A 19,273-nucleotide genomic window follows, 5' to 3' on the forward strand; every position below is an offset into this window, starting at 1 on the left:
GGACATGAAAAAAAAAAAAAGGACAACGTCGCCACCGCGCGGTCTTGGGTGTAAGGAGGGGAGCGGGCATTAAGGGTGAGGGTAGGTGTCAGGGTCGCCCGAGCAAGGGCCCCTATTGACAGCTTCACAGCGGGCCTCCCTGGGACTCGCGGGTCCAGATCCCAAAACGGAGCTTTCAGAGGGTAACTGGACCCAGGTGTCCAGACGAGCCTGGGCAAGGAGGGAGCTCGAGTACCGCGCAAGAGCCCAGGGACCGTGTGGGATCCGCGGGACGGCATGGGAGCCAGGGGGACGACGCGGCCTGGGACTGAGTGGGAGCCCGGAAGGCTGGCTGGGCCCACGGTAAGAAGAAGCGCGGAGCTACCCTGCGCGATCTACGGCCCTCCCCACGCGCAGTCCCTTTCTCCTCCTCGCCCACCCCTCCTCAGAGGCTCCGCCTAGGGCCCACCCCACCGCAGCCGAGACCCCGCCTCCTGTGGCCATATCCAATCGGCAGCCCGCCGCTACCACAGGCCCCACCCCAGCTCCCTGTGGCTCCTCCCACGGTTGAACTTCTCGAAGGACAGCCGAGCCACCCAATGAACTCCCGGGACGCCGGAGTGGGCGGCCGGAGGGCCAATCCAGAAGGGGCGCGGGCAGGAAAGGCGGGCCTCCGTGACGGACGGGGAGGAGGTGCCAGGCTGTTTGGTTGCTAGCTGCCGCCGCTCGCCCGACCGCTTCATTGTCACCGGGCCTCGTAGTCGGCGCCGGGGCCGGGGGCGCGAGGGCGCGAGGTCCCGAGGTCGTCGGCCCGAAGCCTAGGCTCCCCGTGTCTCCACTTGGAGGGCCCCGCGCATCCCTCGCCGTTCGGTCCTACAGGCCCCGAGTTCCAGGCCCGCCTCACGCAGGTGAGAGGGTCCCTGTGTAGTTGGGGTGGCCCCCGCAGGTGAAGAATCTCCAGGACCGGCGCACAAGGGCTGGCCTACGCAGATGAGGGGATCCTGGCCCGCGCAGGGAGGGGCATCCCGGGCTGTGCAGATGAGGTGGAACGTGCCGGTGAGTGGGCCTCGTGCCAGTGAGAGGGGGCTCGTGCCGGTGAGGGCGTCCCCGCGCCGGTGAGGTGGTCCTGGGCCCGCCTAGGCGGGGAGGCCAGCGCAGGTGAGAGGGCCTGGCACTCATACAGGTGAAGGGGTCCATGCAGATGAGGGGGGTTCTCGTGCAGATGAGGGGGGTTCTCGTGCAGTTGAGGGTACTCAGAGAGGGGGAAGGTGCAGGTAAGGGCCCCTCAGCGCCCCCACACAGGTGAGGAGGGGCTCATGCCCCAGGGTCCGTGAGCTCCTACCGCCTTCCTGGGAGGATGCTCTTCCTGCCTTGAGCCAAACCCCAGGGGCATGGGGAGCTGCCTGCAGGGAAGCTTCCCTGGGTTTTGGGACAGCTCATCCTGAGAGGTCCAGGTGGAGGCTCTGGACACCACCTTCAGATCCTGGGAGGGACACCTCTGTATGCAAGATGAGATCTAGTCTGGAGGGTTCCACGGAGAGGCTTTGTTTACCATCCCAGAGCCCCCCACACTCCTTGCTGCTCAAGGGTGCCAGCCCCTCCAGTGGGCCCAGTTAGGCTGGGTGTGGCTGGTGCCTGGAGGAGAGGAGGGTGTTAAATTTCACTCACACTACCGGAAACACATACCCGAGGACACTGGCCTAGTGAGTGGCAGGGACAGCCTCTGCCTTCACTCTGGAGAATAGGCACCAAAGCCTCTGCTGTGGCTGTTGGGGCTGATGGAGGCTGCAGTGCTGACCCTGGGTGACGATGGTGTGTGCCCGCTGGCCCACCAGAGTCCTCCATGCCATGGAGGGCTATGCTCATTCCCTCCTGGTCCCTCCTGGTGCCAGCTCATCCCCTCTGGTTACCTGAGCACGTGCCACATGCCAGATCCTGGAGTTGCAGGGTCCCCACCCTCGTGGACCTTACATTCTTACAAGGGCATCAGGCAGTGCACAGACCAACCTGTGTGGGCAGGTGGCCAAGGGAGACAAGTGAAGCAGGATGAGGGAGCGAGGAGTGACAGGGACGGGCAGTCCTCTGAGTGGGAGGGGCGGGGGCGCCTCATGACATCCCAGGGGAGGCTCAAGCAGATCGAAGGAGGGCAAGGGAGGCAGTGAGGAGGTCACAGAGAGCAGGGTCAGGTCTGAGGGGCGTTGTTCTCAGTCCAGGCCTGGTGACTTTATTCCCCCTGCCTGAGTGTCCTCCCACCCTGATCTGAGACCCGATTCAGAAAGATCAGCTGAGGCTGCTGTGTGGGGAGAGGCTAGGCTGGTCAGGCAGGGCCAGAGGAGGGGTTGCCATGGTTTTTCAGTTTGAAGAGATGGGGGCTCAGACGGGGGTTGTGGAGGGAAGGGACTGATGGGAAAGGGGTACCAGCCGGGTGCCTGAGGGGGCAGGGGCGGAGGTGAGAGGCGGAAGAGGTCAGGACGAGACTTGAATCTTTGGTCTGAGCCAGTTTCAGAAAACACCCACTGGGGAGGGGCAGCTGGAGGTGGCAGTCAGGAGTCTGTTTGGGTCTGAGGTGCCATGTACTCCATGGTCAGCCAAGCTGGGAACTAGGGCATAAGGGGGTGGTGAGAGATATGCCTGTGGGAACCGGCCATGCAGAGATGGTGTTTGACGCCAGGAGGCCAGAGGCTGTCCCCTAGGATGGAGGGAAGAGGCCCAGGGCTGAGCAGTCGGATGGGGAAGGGCCAGCAACATACACTGTGGAAGTGCCACCCTAGGAGGGGAGGAAGGGGAACCTGGACAGGAGAGTAGATGCTGCCTCCCAGGAGCTCTTGGGTATTCTGGATGGCTCTAAGGAGACAGAGGGAGAGTTCCGTGGCCAGGTAAGTTTAGGGGCTTTAACAAATCCCAGTTTGAATATCGCCTGTGGGGTGCTCACCACAGGCCAGCCTCGTGGCCGCCTCGTCTGAACCTCATGATACCCTGTGAGGAGGCACTTTTGAAGGCCCATTTTACAGATGAGGAATATGGGGCCTAGGCAGGTAGAGTACCTGTCATGGGACGAGGGCTCATACCTATGACTTTCAGCAGCCCAGGGTCATCCCCTGCAGTGCCCTTCCAGGGAGGGTCATCTTGACCCCAGGAAACCTCCTTTTGCTGTTAATGCTCAGCTTCCTGCTCTGCCACTCGCTTCTGCTCCTGATAAGGAGACAGCCACTGAGCAACAAGGGTGGTGGGCACGGCAGGCCTCTGGGGAGCTGAGCGGCATGCAGACTTGGACCCTCAGCCCTGGGTCGTTGGGGCTGAGCTGGAGAGGGTGTGCGTGCTGCCTGGGCCCTCGGAGGACGCCTGCTCACCTCCCTTATTCTCTTCTCAGGGCCACCTGTCCACCATGAAAGGCTCCAGGGCCCTCAGCCTCCCTGAGGGCAGCCTGGAAGGTGTGGACTTGAGTCTGACAGGCCTCCCTCCACCCATGAACCGGCGCCCCAATAGTGCTTCCGCCACCAAGCCCATCACCCGCTCCATCTCCGTGGTCACGGGCAGTGAGCCAAGGAGGAAGATGCTGGTGAGTATCAGAGCTGGGTGTCAGGTCTGGGGGCTATTCAGGGCCCCCTGTCTTGGGGTGGCGTCTGACTCCTGGCGTCTGAGATGCACACCTCAACAGGCACCTTCATGTCCATTATCCCATTCATCCCTGGGGCTATCCGGGGGCAGGAAGTACTCTGGCTGATAGACTAGGGAGCTGACTCCCCAATAGGTTGCTGCGAGGGTCACCTGGCCCCACATAGAGCCTAGATCCTGCCAGCACCAAGCCCTTCATCCCTCCTGTTCCAGCAACATTTGGATTTGTATGATTCCTCTATAAATGAGGTTGATGTGTGGGGAAGGAGGGGCTCCTGGTGGCCTTGGAGATACTGTGCAGGGCAGGCAGTAGGCGGCAGGTGGGCAGCTGGATGGCAACAGGAACTCTGGGACAAGAGCTGCCATGGGGAGTGAACGGCCAGGCTCATTGGTGAGAAGGTGATGAGGAGGATGGTAGCCTTTGCTGTGGTGCCTGGGCAGGAGTCACATGCCTCCCCTTGGACCTTCCACCTGCCAGGGGTGAGGCGCTCCCATTTCATGTGAGAGGCCGGGGACCTGCCCCGCCTCAGCCAGGCAAACCCAGGGCCCCCAGGGTGTTCCCCCGCCCACCTGTCACCTGCTCCCCCTGCTCACCTGTCTACGTGTGACCCAGGAGAGCCTCTCACTCAATCTGGGTCCAAGCCTGGCCTGGCCCTGAGTGGACTCTCAAGCGTCTGAAACCTCTGCCACACGGTCAGTTGCTTCCCCCCTTTTTGCAGGAGAACCCAGGGCCCGGAGGCTCCCGGGCCATCAACAACCTTCGCAGATCTAACAGCGCCACGCAGGTCAACCAGCCACAAGCCAACCAGGCATGGCCCAGCCCCTTCAGGTAACCTCTGACCCCCCAGGTACTCCCGTCCTGCTTTCCTGCCTTGGTCAGTCCTTCTCCCAGCCTCACTGGCGTGAGCGCCAGCTGAACAGAGGGACCAGTGCGGGGCAAGGTAGGCAGGATGAGTCTTGACCTGTCATTTCCTATGCAGAGATGTGAACCTCAAGGCTGCCCACCGCCCCCCGCACCCCCCCCCCACACCCCCCCAGCCTGCCCCTCTCCCTTGTCTTTGTTGCACTTTCCCTGGGGCTGTCACGGTGGCCACAGAACAGGGTGCGAGCGTCTCTTCCAGGCGTGGTTGTCAGAGCGGGGCTGAGAAGTGATATTTCATGCCGCAAGCTTGGGAGTAGGAGACCCCATCAGTGACCTGGCCCCTCCTGGCCCCTTGTAAGACGAGTTCTCATCTGGATTCCTAAAGCCGGGCTCCCCACGCCCTGTGACTGACCTTGCTTGCCATCCTCTCTGTGACTCAGGCCGGCGGAGCCCCCAGACTTCCTGACTCTCTTCGAGGGCAGCCCCAGTGGGAGAAAAAGGCCAGCCAGTCTGAGCAAAGCCTCCAGTGAGAAGGGAGCCACGTGGAATGTGCTGGTGAGGATGCAGCTGAGCTGAGTCGACAGGCCATCAGGCTGTTTCACTGGGGCTGACGCCTGGTTCCGACTTTGTTCTCACTGCCCTGCAGGACGGGCTGGTGGGGGGCAGGGGGCATCAGTGTTAGTTAGTAGCTTTGACCACAGCGGTCAATGTGAGGAGGAGCAAAGACCGTCCTGGCCCCTGGGTCATCTCACAGCTCCCCATGTGTGGGTGAGGCGGTGGGGGCAGGGCAGGGGCCCCACGTCAGAGGCGTGTGCAGCAGGGTGATGGACTGTCGCTTGTGTGTACCGACAGGACGACCGGCCCAGGGCCTTTACCTTGCCATCCGACGCCCAGAGTCCTGGAGCCCTCGATGTGCCAGTGGGCCCGAGGAGGAGAGAGTGCACGGTGCCTCTGGCCCCCAGCTTTACCGCCAACAACCGGTGTGTTGGCTGCAGCCTCACAGCTTGGGTTCCTCTTGGCCGAACACCCTGATGGAGCTTCCCTGGGTCCTGAGAAGGGCCCCACCTTCGGGCATGGTGGTTGTGGAGGGGGCCCGGCAGGGACACTGGGACAGTGCCACAGTGAGCCCTGGCGCCAACTACGTGAATCGGGGGTCCTTTCCAGAGCCTGAAGCCACTCCCACCCCCATCTCTCCCGGCAGGAGCAACAAGGGTGCCGTGGGCAACTGCGTCACCACCATGGTGCACAACCACTACACCCCCTCAGAAAAGGTGCCGCCGCCCCCCAAGAGCTCCAACCACACGGCTCCCTCCCTCAAGTAAGGCCCTGGCTGCAGCCTCCCACAGTGCGTGACCTGGGCTGCACAGGCAAGCCCAGGCTCATCTTGATCTGGGGTTCCACCGAGGAAACCACAGCTGCCCCCCAAGTCTCCAGTCCCCATCTGAGACCATAGCCAAGGGGGACCTTGAGCAGGCTGAGCAGAGCAGCCCCACCCCTAGTCCCTCACCCGCATGTCCAGTGCCTAGCATGCTCAGGTCAGGGACGGCCTATGGGTGTCGAGTCACCATCCAGCTCTGGGATCCTGCTGTTTTCAGTGTGGAGCCCTTTAACCCTGGGTGCCACCAGATGAGGACTGGTGGGGGAGTAGGTGACCCTGAGGATGACCAGCATGTCAGAACAGGACCTCACCCGCTCCTGGGGTCCTCAGGCCCTGGGACAAGGCTAAGGCGGCTCTCCGAGCCACAGACATAGCCATCCCCTGGGAGCCGGGAGAGGGGGGCCATGTTAGGTGGCCATGAATCTTTCTCCACCCTCCTGGTCAGCAACATCATTAAGGCAGCCACGGACGAGGGCGAAGGCAGCAGCCTTGGGAAGCCGCAGAAGAATGTGGCCCGCAGCAACCACGTGGTCCAGAATAACTCAGGGGGTACCACCGGCCTGCTCAGACGGAAGGAGGTGACCGAGGAGGAGGCTGAGAGGTGACCACCCCCGGGGCTGGGAGGAGGCCTGCGGTGCCAGGGAGAGAAATCTCCACTTAAGAATTGTTTTAAGATGATGCAGGCTGAAAAGGCCACACGTTGTATAGTTCTCTTTATACAAAGCATCAAAAAAAGCAAATCTACAGAATCAGAAAGTAGAGAAGTGGCTGGCTGGGGCCAGAGGAGTGCAGAGGGGGTCTTTTAGGATCAGTGGAAACATTCTAGAACTGGATCATGCTGGTGGTCATACAGCTCTCTCAATTTACTAAAAATCATTGAATGATATATTCCAAATGGGTAAGTTTTATAAGTATGTAATCACTTCAGTAAACTGCTAAGTAAAAAAACATTAAACAGAAGGAAGATATAAAACTGCAAAGGTCAGAACACTGATGGGGCTGCCCCTGGAATCCGGCCGCCCCGGGGGAGGGCAGGGTGTGGGCATGGTGGGATCTTCTGCTGTGGCCGCAGGTCTGTGACGTGCTTGGTCAGGAACCACGTAGTGATCAGAGCCTGGGCTCTGAGAGCCTCACCTGGCTGAGCAGTCATCACAGCTGTCCCAACAGAGCTCAGAACCGGGCCCTGGAAATGGGCGAGCGGGAGGAGCTGGGCAAGGCTCAGGTGTCCCCACTGGGACACCCCTCTGGGTGCATGTCCCACGGCCGGTGACCACTGACATCCTGTATGGTCCATTAGCACCTTTGCCAAGTGAATTGACAAGCAGTCCCGGGAGCCCAGATGAAGGCTTTGGGTTTAACCTGCCTTACTGAGTAAAATGTACACGCAACAGGATGCCCCTCTTAGGGCACAGGTTTATGAATTCAATGCGTGTGTAGTCAGAACAACATCACCCTCTACGCCGGGATCCCCTCACGTGCCCCTCACCCAGCCCCTCCTGGCCAAAATCCTGGCCACACCAGCCTGTGCCCTCTAGTTTGCTTTCCCTGGTGGGCTGTGCCTGGAGCCCCGGCATGTGGCCCCTGTGCTCGGCCTGCAGGGCCTCTAACTTGTTGCTCTTTGTCTCTGAGCAGTGCACCGTCAGGAGCACAGTGTTCGCCCACAGGTGGTGGTGTGCCACTGGGTTCCTTTCAGTTTCTATTGATCATAAGTAGTCTGGGGATGAGCTTTTCCATTTCCCTGGGGACTGCTGGCACTTGAAGAAGGGCCGCGTGCACCGCCGCTTCTCTGCCCGCCGGGCCTCCTGGAGACCCGGGGAGGGAGGCTGTGCCTCAGCCGCCTCCACCCTGACCCCCCTCTCTGGCAGGTTCATCCACCAGGTAAACCAGGCCGCTGTCACCATCCAGCGCTGGTACCGACACCAGGTGCAGCTGCGCCGAGCTGGAGCCGCCCGCCTGGAGCGCCTGCTGGCGTCCAAGCGAGAGGTCAGTGTGGGTGTGCGAGCCAACCAAGGGGTGGGCGTGAATCCCAGGGCTCCCGCTGTGCACGGCAAGATTTCTGACCAGTGGGCTTGAACCTAGAATTGCCCCATGAGTCCACTTCATCTAGGGGGTCAGCTTCCTCCCTCCCGAATTGCTCGGTCACAGGACCTGGGTGCCGGGTCACCCCTACTGAAACGTGGGGTGGGTTTCTGGCTGAGAGGCAAAGACATTTCCCATCTGCAGGAGCCGCTGACCACCTCAGAGAGGGGGCTTGTCCTCTGTGGGGCAGAGAAATGGCAGGATGGGGCCACCCCGTCTCTCCAGTCAAACCCACTGTGGCTTGGCTTCTGCAGGGGCAGCGGCAGCAGCTGGGAGAGGGGACCCTCCTGGACCAACACCAACAGAAGGAGGCAGCCAGGAGGAAGGCCCGGGAGGAGAAGGCGCGCCAGGCCCGGAGGGCAGCCATCCAAGTGAGGGGGTGGCCTGAGCCGCGTGGGGAGCCTGGCGCTGAGGGAGCACCCTCTGTGCCAAGACCACTTGTGTTCCTGGGGGCCCTACTGCCCCCTTCTCCAAGACCCTGGGCACAGGGCCTTGGGAAGTGTGACTCGGGGAGGATGAGGGGCGGCCCTCTCCCCTGGCCCCGGGTGCTCACAGGGGCTCCCCACAACAGGAACTGCAACAGAAGCGAGCCCAGAAATCAGGCAACACTGACCTTGGGCCGCTGAAGGGGATGGGGGAGATGGAGAAGCCCCAGCCCACCCAGGAGCCAGCCATGAGGCCAGGGAGCACCTCTCAGCAGACCCGCAAGGCCAATAACACTGGTGAGCAGGGCTGAGAGGCCAGAGGCTACCCTGCCGTCCACCTACCACCGCCTCTGGCTCTGTGTGCGGGCACCCCGATATGGTGACTCCCCTGGAGTTATCCCTAAAGGCAGATGCCCCCTGCCTAGACCTCCGCATCCTTCCCCATCCCTCTGCCTCAGGGAGGCTCCTGGCTAAGAAGGTGCAGCCTCTGCCAACGTCCCCTGGCGCCCTCTGCCACTGCCCCGTTGGCAGCTCCCACTCATGACTGGGAGTGCTGCTATCAGCGGATACCAGGCCCTGCTCCTCCACTCCTGTCCCAGTTCCTCTGGGCCTGGACACAGGGTTCTTTCGCAGCAGCTGCACCAGCTCTGTGACCTCGCCCTCCAGAAGGTCAGGGCTCCCCAGTGTCCCCACTGCTCCATGAGGTCCGCCATGGCACGTGCTGTCCCAGGCCTGCCTCCCCTTTGCCTGGCTTCTTCCCAAGGGCTCCTCCATGTCTGCAGCCCCCTGGTGGGCTGACGCTGTGTTCTGTTGTGCAGGGGCCAGCTTCCACACTGCAGACTTGAAGGATGCCGGCCAGCCTGCCCTCAGCTCATCCCCAGAGCCCCGGCAGCTCTCAGAGGACAAGCCTCAGGTCTCGGCCCAGCCCTTTCCACCCTGCCTGCCTGCCTTCGGCTCTGGGGAGCATCGGTGCCGGGGTGGTTGGTACCTACCCCTTCACTGCCCCTCCCTGGCTGTGGGGTCACTCACACCAGGAAAGGCCACCCAGGATGGGTCTTGTCGATCCAGCGGAAGGATGAGGTCTCAATGGTTGCTCTGGAATCTCTCTGGGTATTCATGGATGCTGGGGTGGCACCTCTACAGGCCTATAGAAAAGAGCTGGACGCTCAGGTTAGGCATTCGCCAAAGCCTCCAGCCTCTAGAGACCCCTCCCACCAAGCCACCCTTTTTGTTTTCCTGGAGGTGGGTCAGGGGCCGGGGGCGCGGGGCGGGGCGGGTCAAGTTTAGTCCACGTGGCTGGGCAGGCATGTGCTCATGTGGAGAAAGCTTCACCCTTCTGTTCTCTGGTGGTCTCTGCCTCTAATGGCCCATCTACTGCAGGATGCCAGCCTCCAGGATGTGCCTGGTGAGGGCCTGGAGGGCATGGGCCCAGCTGGGAGCAGGGCCAAGTCAAAGGCAACCCTGGACGAGCTGCTGGACACGCTGAAGCTGCTGGAGCAGGAACCTGAACCGCTGCCTTGCCCCCGGGCCTACCACAAGGACAAATATGCCTGGACCGATGAGGTGACCATGGGCCCTGGCACTGCCCATTCAGGTCCCAGGGGTGCTTTGGGGGCCAGGGAAGTCCACCAGTCTCCTCTCTGCTCTAGTAAGCACCCTAAGGAGGGCCAGATGGGACCTGATTGAATCTCCCCAGTTATCCCAGGGCTCACTAAGGGTTAGGACCCTCGGAAGAACCCAGGGGTGGAGGTGGGGTAGGTACTATCTCTCTGCCACTGGTACCCCCTGCCAGGGTCTGGGGAGCTTGAGAGGCCCTCCCTCCAGACCAGGCCTTCCTCTACCCCAGGGGACCCTGAGCAGCTTCTGGAAGGCCGACCCAGAGTCCTCAACTGTCCCAACAGCCCCTAACACTGCACCCCTCCCACGCAGGAGGACGATGCCAGCTCCCTGACAGCGGACAACCTGGAGAAATTTGGGAAGCTGAGTGCAGCCACTGGCCCCCCTGAGGCTGGGACCTTGCTTTCAGAGGCCAAGCTGCAGAGCATCATGAACTTCTTGGATGAGATGGAGAAGTCTGGGCAGGGCCAGCTGGCCTCAGCCCCTCAGGTGTGGAAGGGGTCTTGAGGGGGGGCAGCAGGTCGTCAGCGGGCGACCATGGCCTGCTGACACAGCCACGTTCGCAGGGCCCTATGCCGGAGGAGGGGCTGGGGCGCCTGGAGCCTGCGTCTGAGGCCAGCACATCAGTGATGCGGCTACAGCTGGAGGTGGAGGAGAAGAAGCAGGCGATGGTGCTGCTGCAGAGGGCGCTGGTAACGTCCCCATCGGCACTGCGTCTGTCCCCGGGGCCCCAGCCGGAGCAAGCCCCCAGCCTGACCCTTGAGGGCCTCGTCTCCGTCGCTTCTCCCGCACCCGCTACAGGCACAACAGCGAGACCTCACCTTCCGGCGGGTCAAAGAGACGGAGAGGGAGCTGGGTCGGCAGCTGCGGCAGCAGAAGGAGCACTACGAGGCCACCATACAGCGGCATCTGTCCTTCATCGACCAGGTGGCGGTGCCTGGCCGGCGGGGCTTGGCAAGGCGGTCAGGAGGAGGACGGGACTGGGTTCCAGACCAGCTCAGGCTTGGTGGGAGTTTCTGGACCCACAGGCCTCCCCTGTGGGCCTTCTTCTCCCTCTGTAGAAACAGATAGCAGCTCCCTCTGTGGAGACCGGGGCTGATCCAACACATACCAGCCCCACGGTGCTGCCCCCCCACCCTCCTCAATGATGCTCCCCACAGCCATGACCCTCCCCTGACCCATGGCCACGCTCCTCGACCCAGCAGGGTGGGCAGGCAGCAGGAGCGGGTGGGCAGAGAACGTCCAAGGTGGGGTCCAGCCCTGTGGGGTCACTCAGGACCAGTTGGTCCTCTGGGGGCCTGAGGACACACCCAGCAGGACAGACTCTGAACTTTCCTGCACTTTTGGACTCTCCTGGGGAGGCCACTCCTGGTCTGCTGGGGCTGGCGGGGCAGCCAGAGCTCCCCTGACAGGGTGGTGGAAGCTACACACCCACCCTGTGCTCAGCTGAGCTCCTGTCGGGTCCTTTCCTGAGGAAAACTCTGTGTGAGGGGTCTGTGGAGAGAGGACAGAGCCCAGAGGAACCGAGGGGCCTCCGGTGACCACCAGCTACACTCTGCTTGGCGGCCATAGGTGTCTGCAAATCAGGGGTCTGCCTGGAGTCCTCGATAAGGCTGTCTTGGGGGCTTTGTGGAGACACCTTGGCAGGCAGTGGGCAGGCCCTTCTCCACAGGCCAAGTGACGGGGTTGACAGAATGACCCCCGTTCCAGGAAGCTTCTGGTGTGGCCATAGTCAGGGCCTTGTAGCCAAGGCACCGTCACTGTCCGAGTGCTGCTGACACCAGCCAGGTCCCAGGGGGATCGACGCCTGGGCAGCTGTCGCCCTTGTCCACACGTGTGCTCCCCAGGACCCAGGATCCTCCCTCAGACCAGGGGGCGAAGCAAGGCTCAGGATTTGGTGTGCAGAGCTCCTGGGTGAGGGGAGGCTGGGCCTTCTGGCCTCACAGGGCAGCAGCCTCACCTCCACCCCTGGTTGCAGCTGATCGAAGACAAGAAGGCTCTGGGTGAGAAGTGCGAGGCCCTGGTGTCCGAGCTGAAGCTGGGGGACCAGAGGCGCAAGGACAGGGAGGCCCAGCTGCAGGAGCAGCATGAGCTGGTGAACCCCTTTGCCCTCCCACCACCTGGCCCAGGCCTGGAGGCCCTGTGGGAGGGACCCCAGGACAGGTGGCCCCCGGCGCCTCATTCCTCGGCCTCCGAGCTGCTTCCCTAAAGCTTGGCAAGTGGCCGACCCTGGGGTGGGGGCCAAGGGACTTTGGAGACTCCTCCTGTGTCACAGATAAGGAAGTGTAGTTCAGAGGAGGTGACCGGGGACCTACTACAGCGCTGGTCCCTGATCAGAGGGACCCCACTGACTCCTCCCAGCTTTCATCAGACAAGGATGGCAGTCCCTTCTGCTTTGTCCATGGTCACTGTTGAAAGACCGCCTCCTGAGACCCATGGGGCAGCCGGGAGCAGGGTGTCTTTGCATCCTCCCGCTTCCTACAGCTCCTCTGTTTCCTTGTTGATAGGAGATTAAGAAACTCAAAGAACTCATGAGCGCCACGGAGAAAGTCCGCAGAGAGAAGTGGATCAATGAGAAAACCCGGAAGATCAAGGAGATCACGGTCAAAGGTGGGGGCCGTTGTGCTGGGAGTCACCACGTGGGCGGGACAGTCATGGGGGTCTCGAGTAAGGACAATAGTTCCAGTCGCATGTGTGGCACAGAGACTTCCTAGGAAGCAGTGAGACCCAGGGGTGGGCCCCACTGGTTCGAGGCTGGCAGCACACGAGCTTGGCCACAGACCAGTGTCCTGACACAGGGCCCCGTCCAGGTTGGGGGCCCGGGCTCCCTTTGACGGGTCTTCTTGCCTCCTCCAGCTCCCAGGGGAGTGAGTGGGGTGGGGTGAGGGGTGGTCTTGGTCAGGGGAGGATGGCTGCCAGCAGCATCGCTGCTCGTCTCCCACTCATGGAACCCTCTAAGGACTGGTGGGACAGCCCCAACTGTGCCTGCCCACACGTGGCCCTCCTGCCCAGGACACCCTCCTCTTCAGTGACCCCTTCTTCCAGGGAGACTCTGCAGGCCAGAGCACCAAGGGGGGAGCCTCAGTGCGGCAGGCAGGGAGTGGCGCTGTGGGCACTGGTGGGCTCAGCTGTGCTTCGGGCTGGAGCCCCTGGAGGGGGTCTCCTGGCTGGTCTGCAGCCCTGGTGTCCCAATGGGCAGAGGTCAGTGGTCCTTACCGTTCAGGCAGGCGCAGGCCAGGGCCCCTGCAGCGCAGTGGTGGATAGAGGTCCCACAGCACAGTACTCCCCCCAACCCCCAGGCCTGGAGCCTGAGATCCAGAAGCTGATCGCAAAGCACAAGCAGGAGGTAAAGAAGCTCAAGGGTCTGCATGCGACAGAGCTGCAGCAGGCAGAGGAGCGCGCGGCGCAGCACTACGGACGGCAGGCGGAGGAGCTCCGCGAGCACCTGGAGCGCGAGAAGGAGGCGCTGGGCCGGCAGGAGTGGGAGCGAGCCCAGCAGCGGTGGGGGTCCTGGGGACACGGGTAGGGGAGCGAGGCCTGGTGTGTGCACAGACTCCCAGAGTGAGCAGTACCTGCTCCCTGGCGGCCTCCCTCCAGGGCCAGAGAAATCTGGGGTGGGGGAGGTGGTTAGTGCAGGACGCCAAGGGGCAGGACAGCTGTAGCTGTACCGGGCAGTTCAGTTCCTAGGATGCGCTCTGGGGGCCGGCTGGGATGGACGGCGCGGGGGCCGCTGCTGGGTTCTGAGCTTGTCCTGGCTGCGCCTGTCCTGGGCCCCTGTGGTGCGAGGTCCTCCTGTGTCCGCCCCACCCCCGACCCCTGCCAGTGAGTCCTGTGTCCACAGCTTCGAGCAGCACCTGGAGCAGGAGCAGCGGGCTCTGCAGCAGCAGCGGCGGCGGCTCTACAACGAGGTTGCGGAGGAGAAGGAGCGGCTGGGTCAGCAGGCCGCCAGGTACTGCGGGGCGGGGTCTAGCCCTGCCCAGCCCTGCCCAGCCCTGCCCTGCCCTGCCCTGCCCTGCCCAGCCTCATCTAGCCTCCCAGGACTGACTCCTGCTCACCTGCAGGCAGCGGGCAGAGCTGGATGAGCTGAGGCGGCAGCTAGAGGAGAGCAGCTCGGCGGGGGGCCGGGCCCTGAGGGCCGAGTTTGAGAAGGGGAAAGAGGAGCAGGAGCGCAGGCACCAGGTCAGCCCCGCCCCCGGCCCAGGCCCTGCCCCCGGCCCCACTGCATCCCTCTGGGCCTGTCTAGCAGGAAAGCACCCGCCAGGGGTGGAGGAGGGCAACTGCCGGTGCCAGCGTCCCACCTGCAAGGGTAGCAGCTGCCTGAAGCACTGTGCTGAGCCTGGTTTCACACTAGGGGTCTCCCCAGCCAGCTCACCACAAACCCTCAGGTTGACCTCAGGCCCGTCCAGGCCCTGGCAGACCCAGCTCTGGGTGGGGAGCAGCCAGGCAAGGCTGCTGCCACACTGTTGCCTGTCCCCAGATGGAGCTGAAGGCCCTGAAGGACCAGCTGGAGGTGGAGAGACAGATGTGGGAAGCCAACTCCGCCAAGAAGGAGGTGGGAGGCGGGTGAGGCCGGGACAGAGGGTGGGGGCTTCCTTCCCTCTCCCCTCCTGCCCAGCCTCAAAGCAGGCCTGTAGGCCCTACGTCAGTGTCCTCCCCTTGGGTGGGTGTGGGTTCTGGCTGCCTGGGGTTGGCAGTGTGCTTCTGGCCATAGTTGAGTGAACTTCTAGCTGGGCATGGGAGAGAGTGGGGGGCTGGAGTGGACCCCAGAGGATGGTGGTGGATGTTCCTCCCCCTCCCCTCGCCCAGCTGACTGTTCTGAAAGTTGACAGGCTGACCTGAAACCAGTGTGAGGGTCCCACTTGGGAGCAGATCTCCCCTTATCCTCTCATGCCATTCTCCAGATAGGCTGTGGCACCACGCTCTCTTGGTGGTAGAAAGGCACAGAGGGGCCACGCAAGCCATCAACTAGGGGACAAAGCCTGAGTAGTGGCCCAGTGGCCACCCTGTCCACTTCCCACAGCCACGCATGGAGGGGTCCTCGTATCTGTGGGGTATGTTCCCAGACTTGGCTGAGTCAGAGGGCGTGGTGTCTTCAGCTAGATGGGATTTCCAGGTTGCTTTCCCAGAGGCTGCCCCGTTGATGCTCTCATTCCCGGGTGGGGGCCCCCGGCCGTGTGGGTGGCCCACCCTGCCCTCAGCAGCCAGATGAGGTCCCTTCTTTTATCAGGACCAGTTTGGCAGCAGACATCGTCTCTGAGTGGGAGAACTAGGCTGTGCTGACAGTTCCCACTCAGGCCCCTGCTGGGGTCCCGTGCTGGGTCCTGATGACGGGGCATGGCCCTCCCCCGTGAGGACAGGTGAGGTCCTCAGCCTCCTCTGCTACCCTCAGCCAGCTCCCCTAGCCCCCCTCTGCCTCCCCTGCAGGAAGCATGGTTGCTGAACCGAGAACGGGAGCTAAAGGAGGAGATCCGGAAAGGCCGGGACAAGGAGATTGAGCTGGTCATCCACCGGCTGGAGGCTGACATGACGCAGGCCAGGGAGGAGAGCGAACGGGCCGCAGAGAACCGGTGAGGCCCCAAGAATCCCGGAGCAAGGCCCGGAGATGGACCACAGAGCTGCCCCTGACCCGGCTCCTCCTGCTGCCAGGGTCAAGCGCCTCCGGGATAAGTACGAGGCGGAGCTCTCGGAGCTGGAGCAGTCAGAGCGGAAGCTCCAGGAGCGGTGTGCGGAGCTGAAGGGGCGCCTCGGGGAGGCCGAAGGGGAGAACGTGCGTCTGCAGGGCCTGGTGCGACAGAAGGAGAAGGAGCTGGCGGACGTGAAAGCGGTGAGCGGGCGGATCAGGCACCTGAGCCCTGGCCCCTGGCCCCCAGCCCCCGCCATCCACTCACACTGTCCCTGTCGTCCCCTATGTCCCCCAGGTGAATGAGCAGCTGACTGGCGAGCGCAGCAGCCTCGCCCAGGTCCTTCGCCAGGAGTTCGCCGACCGGCTGGCAACATCCGAGGAGGAGAACCGGCAGATCAAGGCCGAGCTGGCTGAGCTGCGGGCCCGCCAGCGGCTGGAGCTGGAGCAGCTCACGCGGGAGAAGCAAGCGGAGCTGGAGGAGGTTCATGGGAGGTGGGCTTCCGGGTTGACAGGGCTCCTGGGGAGCAGAGGGCTGGGGAAGGCAGGCAGGACCCTGTGGCTCCAAAGAGGATTCTGGGCCAAGGACGGTGAACGGCTGCGCTCCCTCCTTCCCACTGATGCGGAATGCGTCCATCAGCTGCAGCCGGGGGCTCCCTGCTTGAGGTTCGGTTGTCCTCTCTGTGTGATGCTGGCTCCAGGGCCTTGGAGGAAGCCATCCCAAACCAGGGCAGGTGCCCCACCTGTGGGTGTCCAGAGAGGAGCTCCCTGGCCCTTGGCCCCTGGGGACCGGGTGGAGTGGGTGCTGTGCGAATAGGCTGACCGCTCTCCTCCCCTCCCCGCCAGCGATCCCTTAGTCCTTCCCAGGTCTCTGGCCTCTCGCCCCTGCTCCGTGGGTGCTCTTTGAAGCAGGCATGTGGTGGGGGCTTCCTGGCCTCCTCTCAGCAGGGAGCCCTTCCCAAAGGGCATGGCTTCACATGGGGTCAGCTGTGGGGTTACAGATCCTGTTGTCAGCTCCTCCAGGTGGCGCAGTGCCCCAGTCAGCAGGACTGGGATGGGCTGGGCCAGACAGTGGCTCCTCCTGCTCTTTGGAGGGAGCGGGGCGGGGATGGAGATCTCCCACCACCCACCCTGACGCACTCAGCTGCAGGCTGGCCTGGGGGTCTGGCTCGGACCCTGCACAGAAGCTCACTGTGCACTCCCCCACAGGGTGAAGATGGCTCTGGCAAAGAAGGAGGAGGCTGTGAGCAGCCTCCGGAAACAGCACCAGGTGGGTCCCCGCTGCTGGCCTGCCTGAGGGGTGGGGTGGGGTGGGGTGGCCCTGGCCTGACCAGGGTGCACCGGGTGTTGCAGGCCGCGATGAAGCGGGCTGACCACCTGGAGGAGCTGCTGGAGCAGTGCAGGCGGCCATTTCCGAGCGCCAAGTGACCACCGACTGCCGCAGGCTGCGGCTGCCCTGCGGGACACTGAGGCTGTGTGGTGACAGTAAAGAGGCGTCTTTTATTGCTTTGCGTGACCCTGACTCGTCTCTCCTGGTCTGGGGCCTGGGGTGGTGGGGATGGAGGCTCCTCGAGCCCAGGTGTGGGGTACCCAACCCAGCTTTGCTCTCGATCTGCCCCCCTACCCCGACATTTCCTGCCTGGCCCTGCAGTTCCCCAGCTCGGGCCCTAGGCCCCAAGCAGAGGGAGTGGCCCCCTGTTCTGGCCTGAGCCTGGACGAGCCCTGTGACCCTTGTGCCCCCTTGCCGCAACCCCCCCACCCACAGGGAAAGCCCTCTGAGCCCCTCCCCAACCCCTGCACATGGCTAGAAACCAGCCAGCTTCCCTGAGGCCCTGTCCTTCCTTCCCTGAGTCAGGACACTCCCTGGGGGTGTGACAGCCTGGAGCCCTCGAGAAATGGGCCTGGGACCAGCCTTGCCCTGAGAAGGGTAGAGACCTATCCTGGAAGGACCGGGCAAGGGAGCTAGAGGGCACCTCCCCTACCTGCCTACCAGGCACTCTGTCACCGCAACTGCCCTGGCCGAGGGTGCTAGGCCAGGCCACTGGGGAGAGCTGGCACTTATGGGGTCGCAGGGGCTGGCCCTGGTGGAGGTGTTGCCCCTCTTGCACTCTCAGAAGGTCCTGGGGGTTGGACTCTCACTAGCATAGGTTCCAGCAGCAGTCACTCTCAGTCTCGATGGCCACAAGGGCAGAGCCGGACTTCCCACGAGCCTGAAGCAGCTCACAGGAGCGCTGACCTGAGGGCCCTCCTGGCACCCCTGTCCCTGCCTTGGGGTGTCGGGGCCCCAGTTTCCTCATCTGCACAGGATGGCTGCTTCCTTCCTTTGTGCCAGAGCTGATTGCTCGCAGAACTTGGGGCTGGAGCCAGATGCAGCAGTGAAAGAGCAGGGCCGCCCTGGGCCAGGGCCCTCCTGGCTTCAGATGCTGGGCCTGCCTCCCCTCCCCAACAAGCGGCCACACAAGCAGAGGGAGCTGGTTGCTTGCTGGTCTCCAGGCCGGGGGCCCTGGGGACTGGGCAGGGACCAGCTCCGGGAGAAGCAGCCTGTTCTGACACACCTTTGGGTCCTCTGATCCTCCCCCAAAATGTAGTTTTAGCTGAAGCTGTTTTTGGGAGTTGCTAGGGGGAAACGGCTGTAAATTACTAAACTACAGTATTTTTGCAGACGAGGTTTCCAACACAAAGGAAGACAGACACTTGGGGGTGGCTTTCAGAGAGAGTTGGTGGGACAGGGGCATGGCTTTCTTGACAGCCAGAGAGGCAGCCAGGAAATGGACAGTGGTGGCTTTCCCATGAAGAGGATGGTGCCTGACTTCCCACATCCTGACTTGCAGCTTTTCATTCATCTGTTCATTTACTTGTTCGTCCATCCATCCATTCATTTATCCATTCAGTTATCTGTTCAGAGAGCAGGCTGGGTGCCCTTCTGTACCGGTTTCTGCATCTTACATTCCCTTACCGCTTCTATTAGGTTGGTGCAAAAGTAATTGCGGTTTTACATTGTTGAATGTTGCTGTTTGATATTGGAATACATTCTTAAATAAATGTAGTTATGTTATATATCATTTTAATGCACATTTCTCACTTTTTTTTTTGCTAATGACATTAGTTGCTATTTATTTTATATTTATTTTAGACTAGGGAAGTGGTATTAGAGAGCAAATTTGAGCAATTTTCTTATTTGATTTCAAAATGAGTTGTAAAGCAGCAGAGACAATTTGCAACATCAACAATGCATTTGGCCCAGGAATTCCTAACAAATGTACAGTGCAGAAGTGGTTTAAAAAGTTTTGCAAAGGAGATGAGAGCCTTGAAGATGAGGCGTGCAGGGGCTGGCCATCAGAAGTTAACAACAACCAATTGAGAGGATCATAGAAGCTGATCCTTTTACAACTACATGAGAAGTTGCCGAAGAACTCAATGTCAACCATTCTCTGGTCATTCAGCATTTGAAGCAAATTGGAAAGGTGAAAGCTGGATAAGTGGGTGCCTCACGAGCTGACCACAAATCAAAAAAATCGTTGTTTTGAAATGTCATCTTCTCTTACTCTACCCAACAACAATGAACCATTTCATGATCAGATTGTGATGTGCGACAAAAAATGGGTTTTATATGACAACTGGTGATGACCAGCTCAGTGGTTAGACTGAGAAGAAGCTCCAAAGCACTTCCCAAAGCCAAACTTGGACCAAAAAAGGTC

At 61.8% G+C, this 19,273-nt stretch overlaps 1 protein-coding gene across 2 annotated transcripts; it reads left to right on the forward strand.

Moving 5' to 3' along the window:
• Window positions 1-859: 859 nt before the first annotated feature.
• CEP131 (centrosomal protein 131) lies at window positions 860-17,038 on the forward strand. 2 transcript variants are annotated; one of them, XM_068977247.1, is made up of 26 exons: window positions 860-887; window positions 3,350-3,538; window positions 4,314-4,423; window positions 4,897-5,011; window positions 5,309-5,436; window positions 5,658-5,774; window positions 6,280-6,435; window positions 7,700-7,817; window positions 8,168-8,284; window positions 8,485-8,635; window positions 9,157-9,251; window positions 9,719-9,901; window positions 10,268-10,444; window positions 10,522-10,647; window positions 10,757-10,882; window positions 11,934-12,050; window positions 12,463-12,565; window positions 13,255-13,456; window positions 13,797-13,904; window positions 14,017-14,134; window positions 14,433-14,507; window positions 15,380-15,522; window positions 15,602-15,779; window positions 15,874-16,070; window positions 16,785-16,845; window positions 16,929-17,038. In XM_068977247.1, exons 2-26 carry the CDS (start codon window positions 3,365-3,367, stop codon window positions 17,001-17,003), a joined length of 3,270 nt encoding a protein of 1,089 aa, XP_068833348.1. In that variant the 5' UTR covers window positions 860-887; window positions 3,350-3,364; the 3' UTR covers window positions 17,004-17,038. The 2 variants fall into 2 exon arrangements, with proteins under 2 accessions (XP_068833348.1, XP_068833349.1); XM_068977248.1 differs by lacking the exons at window positions 15,380-15,522; window positions 15,602-15,779; window positions 15,874-16,070; window positions 16,785-16,845; window positions 16,929-17,038 and adding an exon at window positions 14,857-14,981.
• Window positions 17,039-19,273: the final 2,235 nt, after the last annotated feature.

This window comes from Capricornis sumatraensis, chromosome 8, assembly GCF_032405125.1.
Source record: "Capricornis sumatraensis isolate serow.1 chromosome 8, serow.2, whole genome shotgun sequence".
In the NCBI taxonomy this organism is placed as follows: Eukaryota; Metazoa; Chordata; class Mammalia; order Artiodactyla; family Bovidae; genus Capricornis; species Capricornis sumatraensis.

What these genes read in the sequence shown, in the direction of transcription:
- CEP131 (XM_068977247.1), top strand. Translation starts at nt 3,365, where the DNA reads ATGAAAGGCTCCAGGGCCCTCAGCCTCCCTGAGGGCAGCCTGGAAGGT. An exon ending in CACACGGCTCCCTCCCTCAA is followed by an intron (nt 5,775 to 6,279) that starts GTAAGGCCCTGG and finishes CCTCCTGGTCAG; the next exon opens with CAACATCATTAAGGCAGCCA. An exon ending in CAAGGAGATCACGGTCAAAG is followed by an intron (nt 12,566 to 13,254) that starts GTGGGGGCCGTT and finishes CCCAACCCCCAG; the next exon opens with GCCTGGAGCCTGAGATCCAG.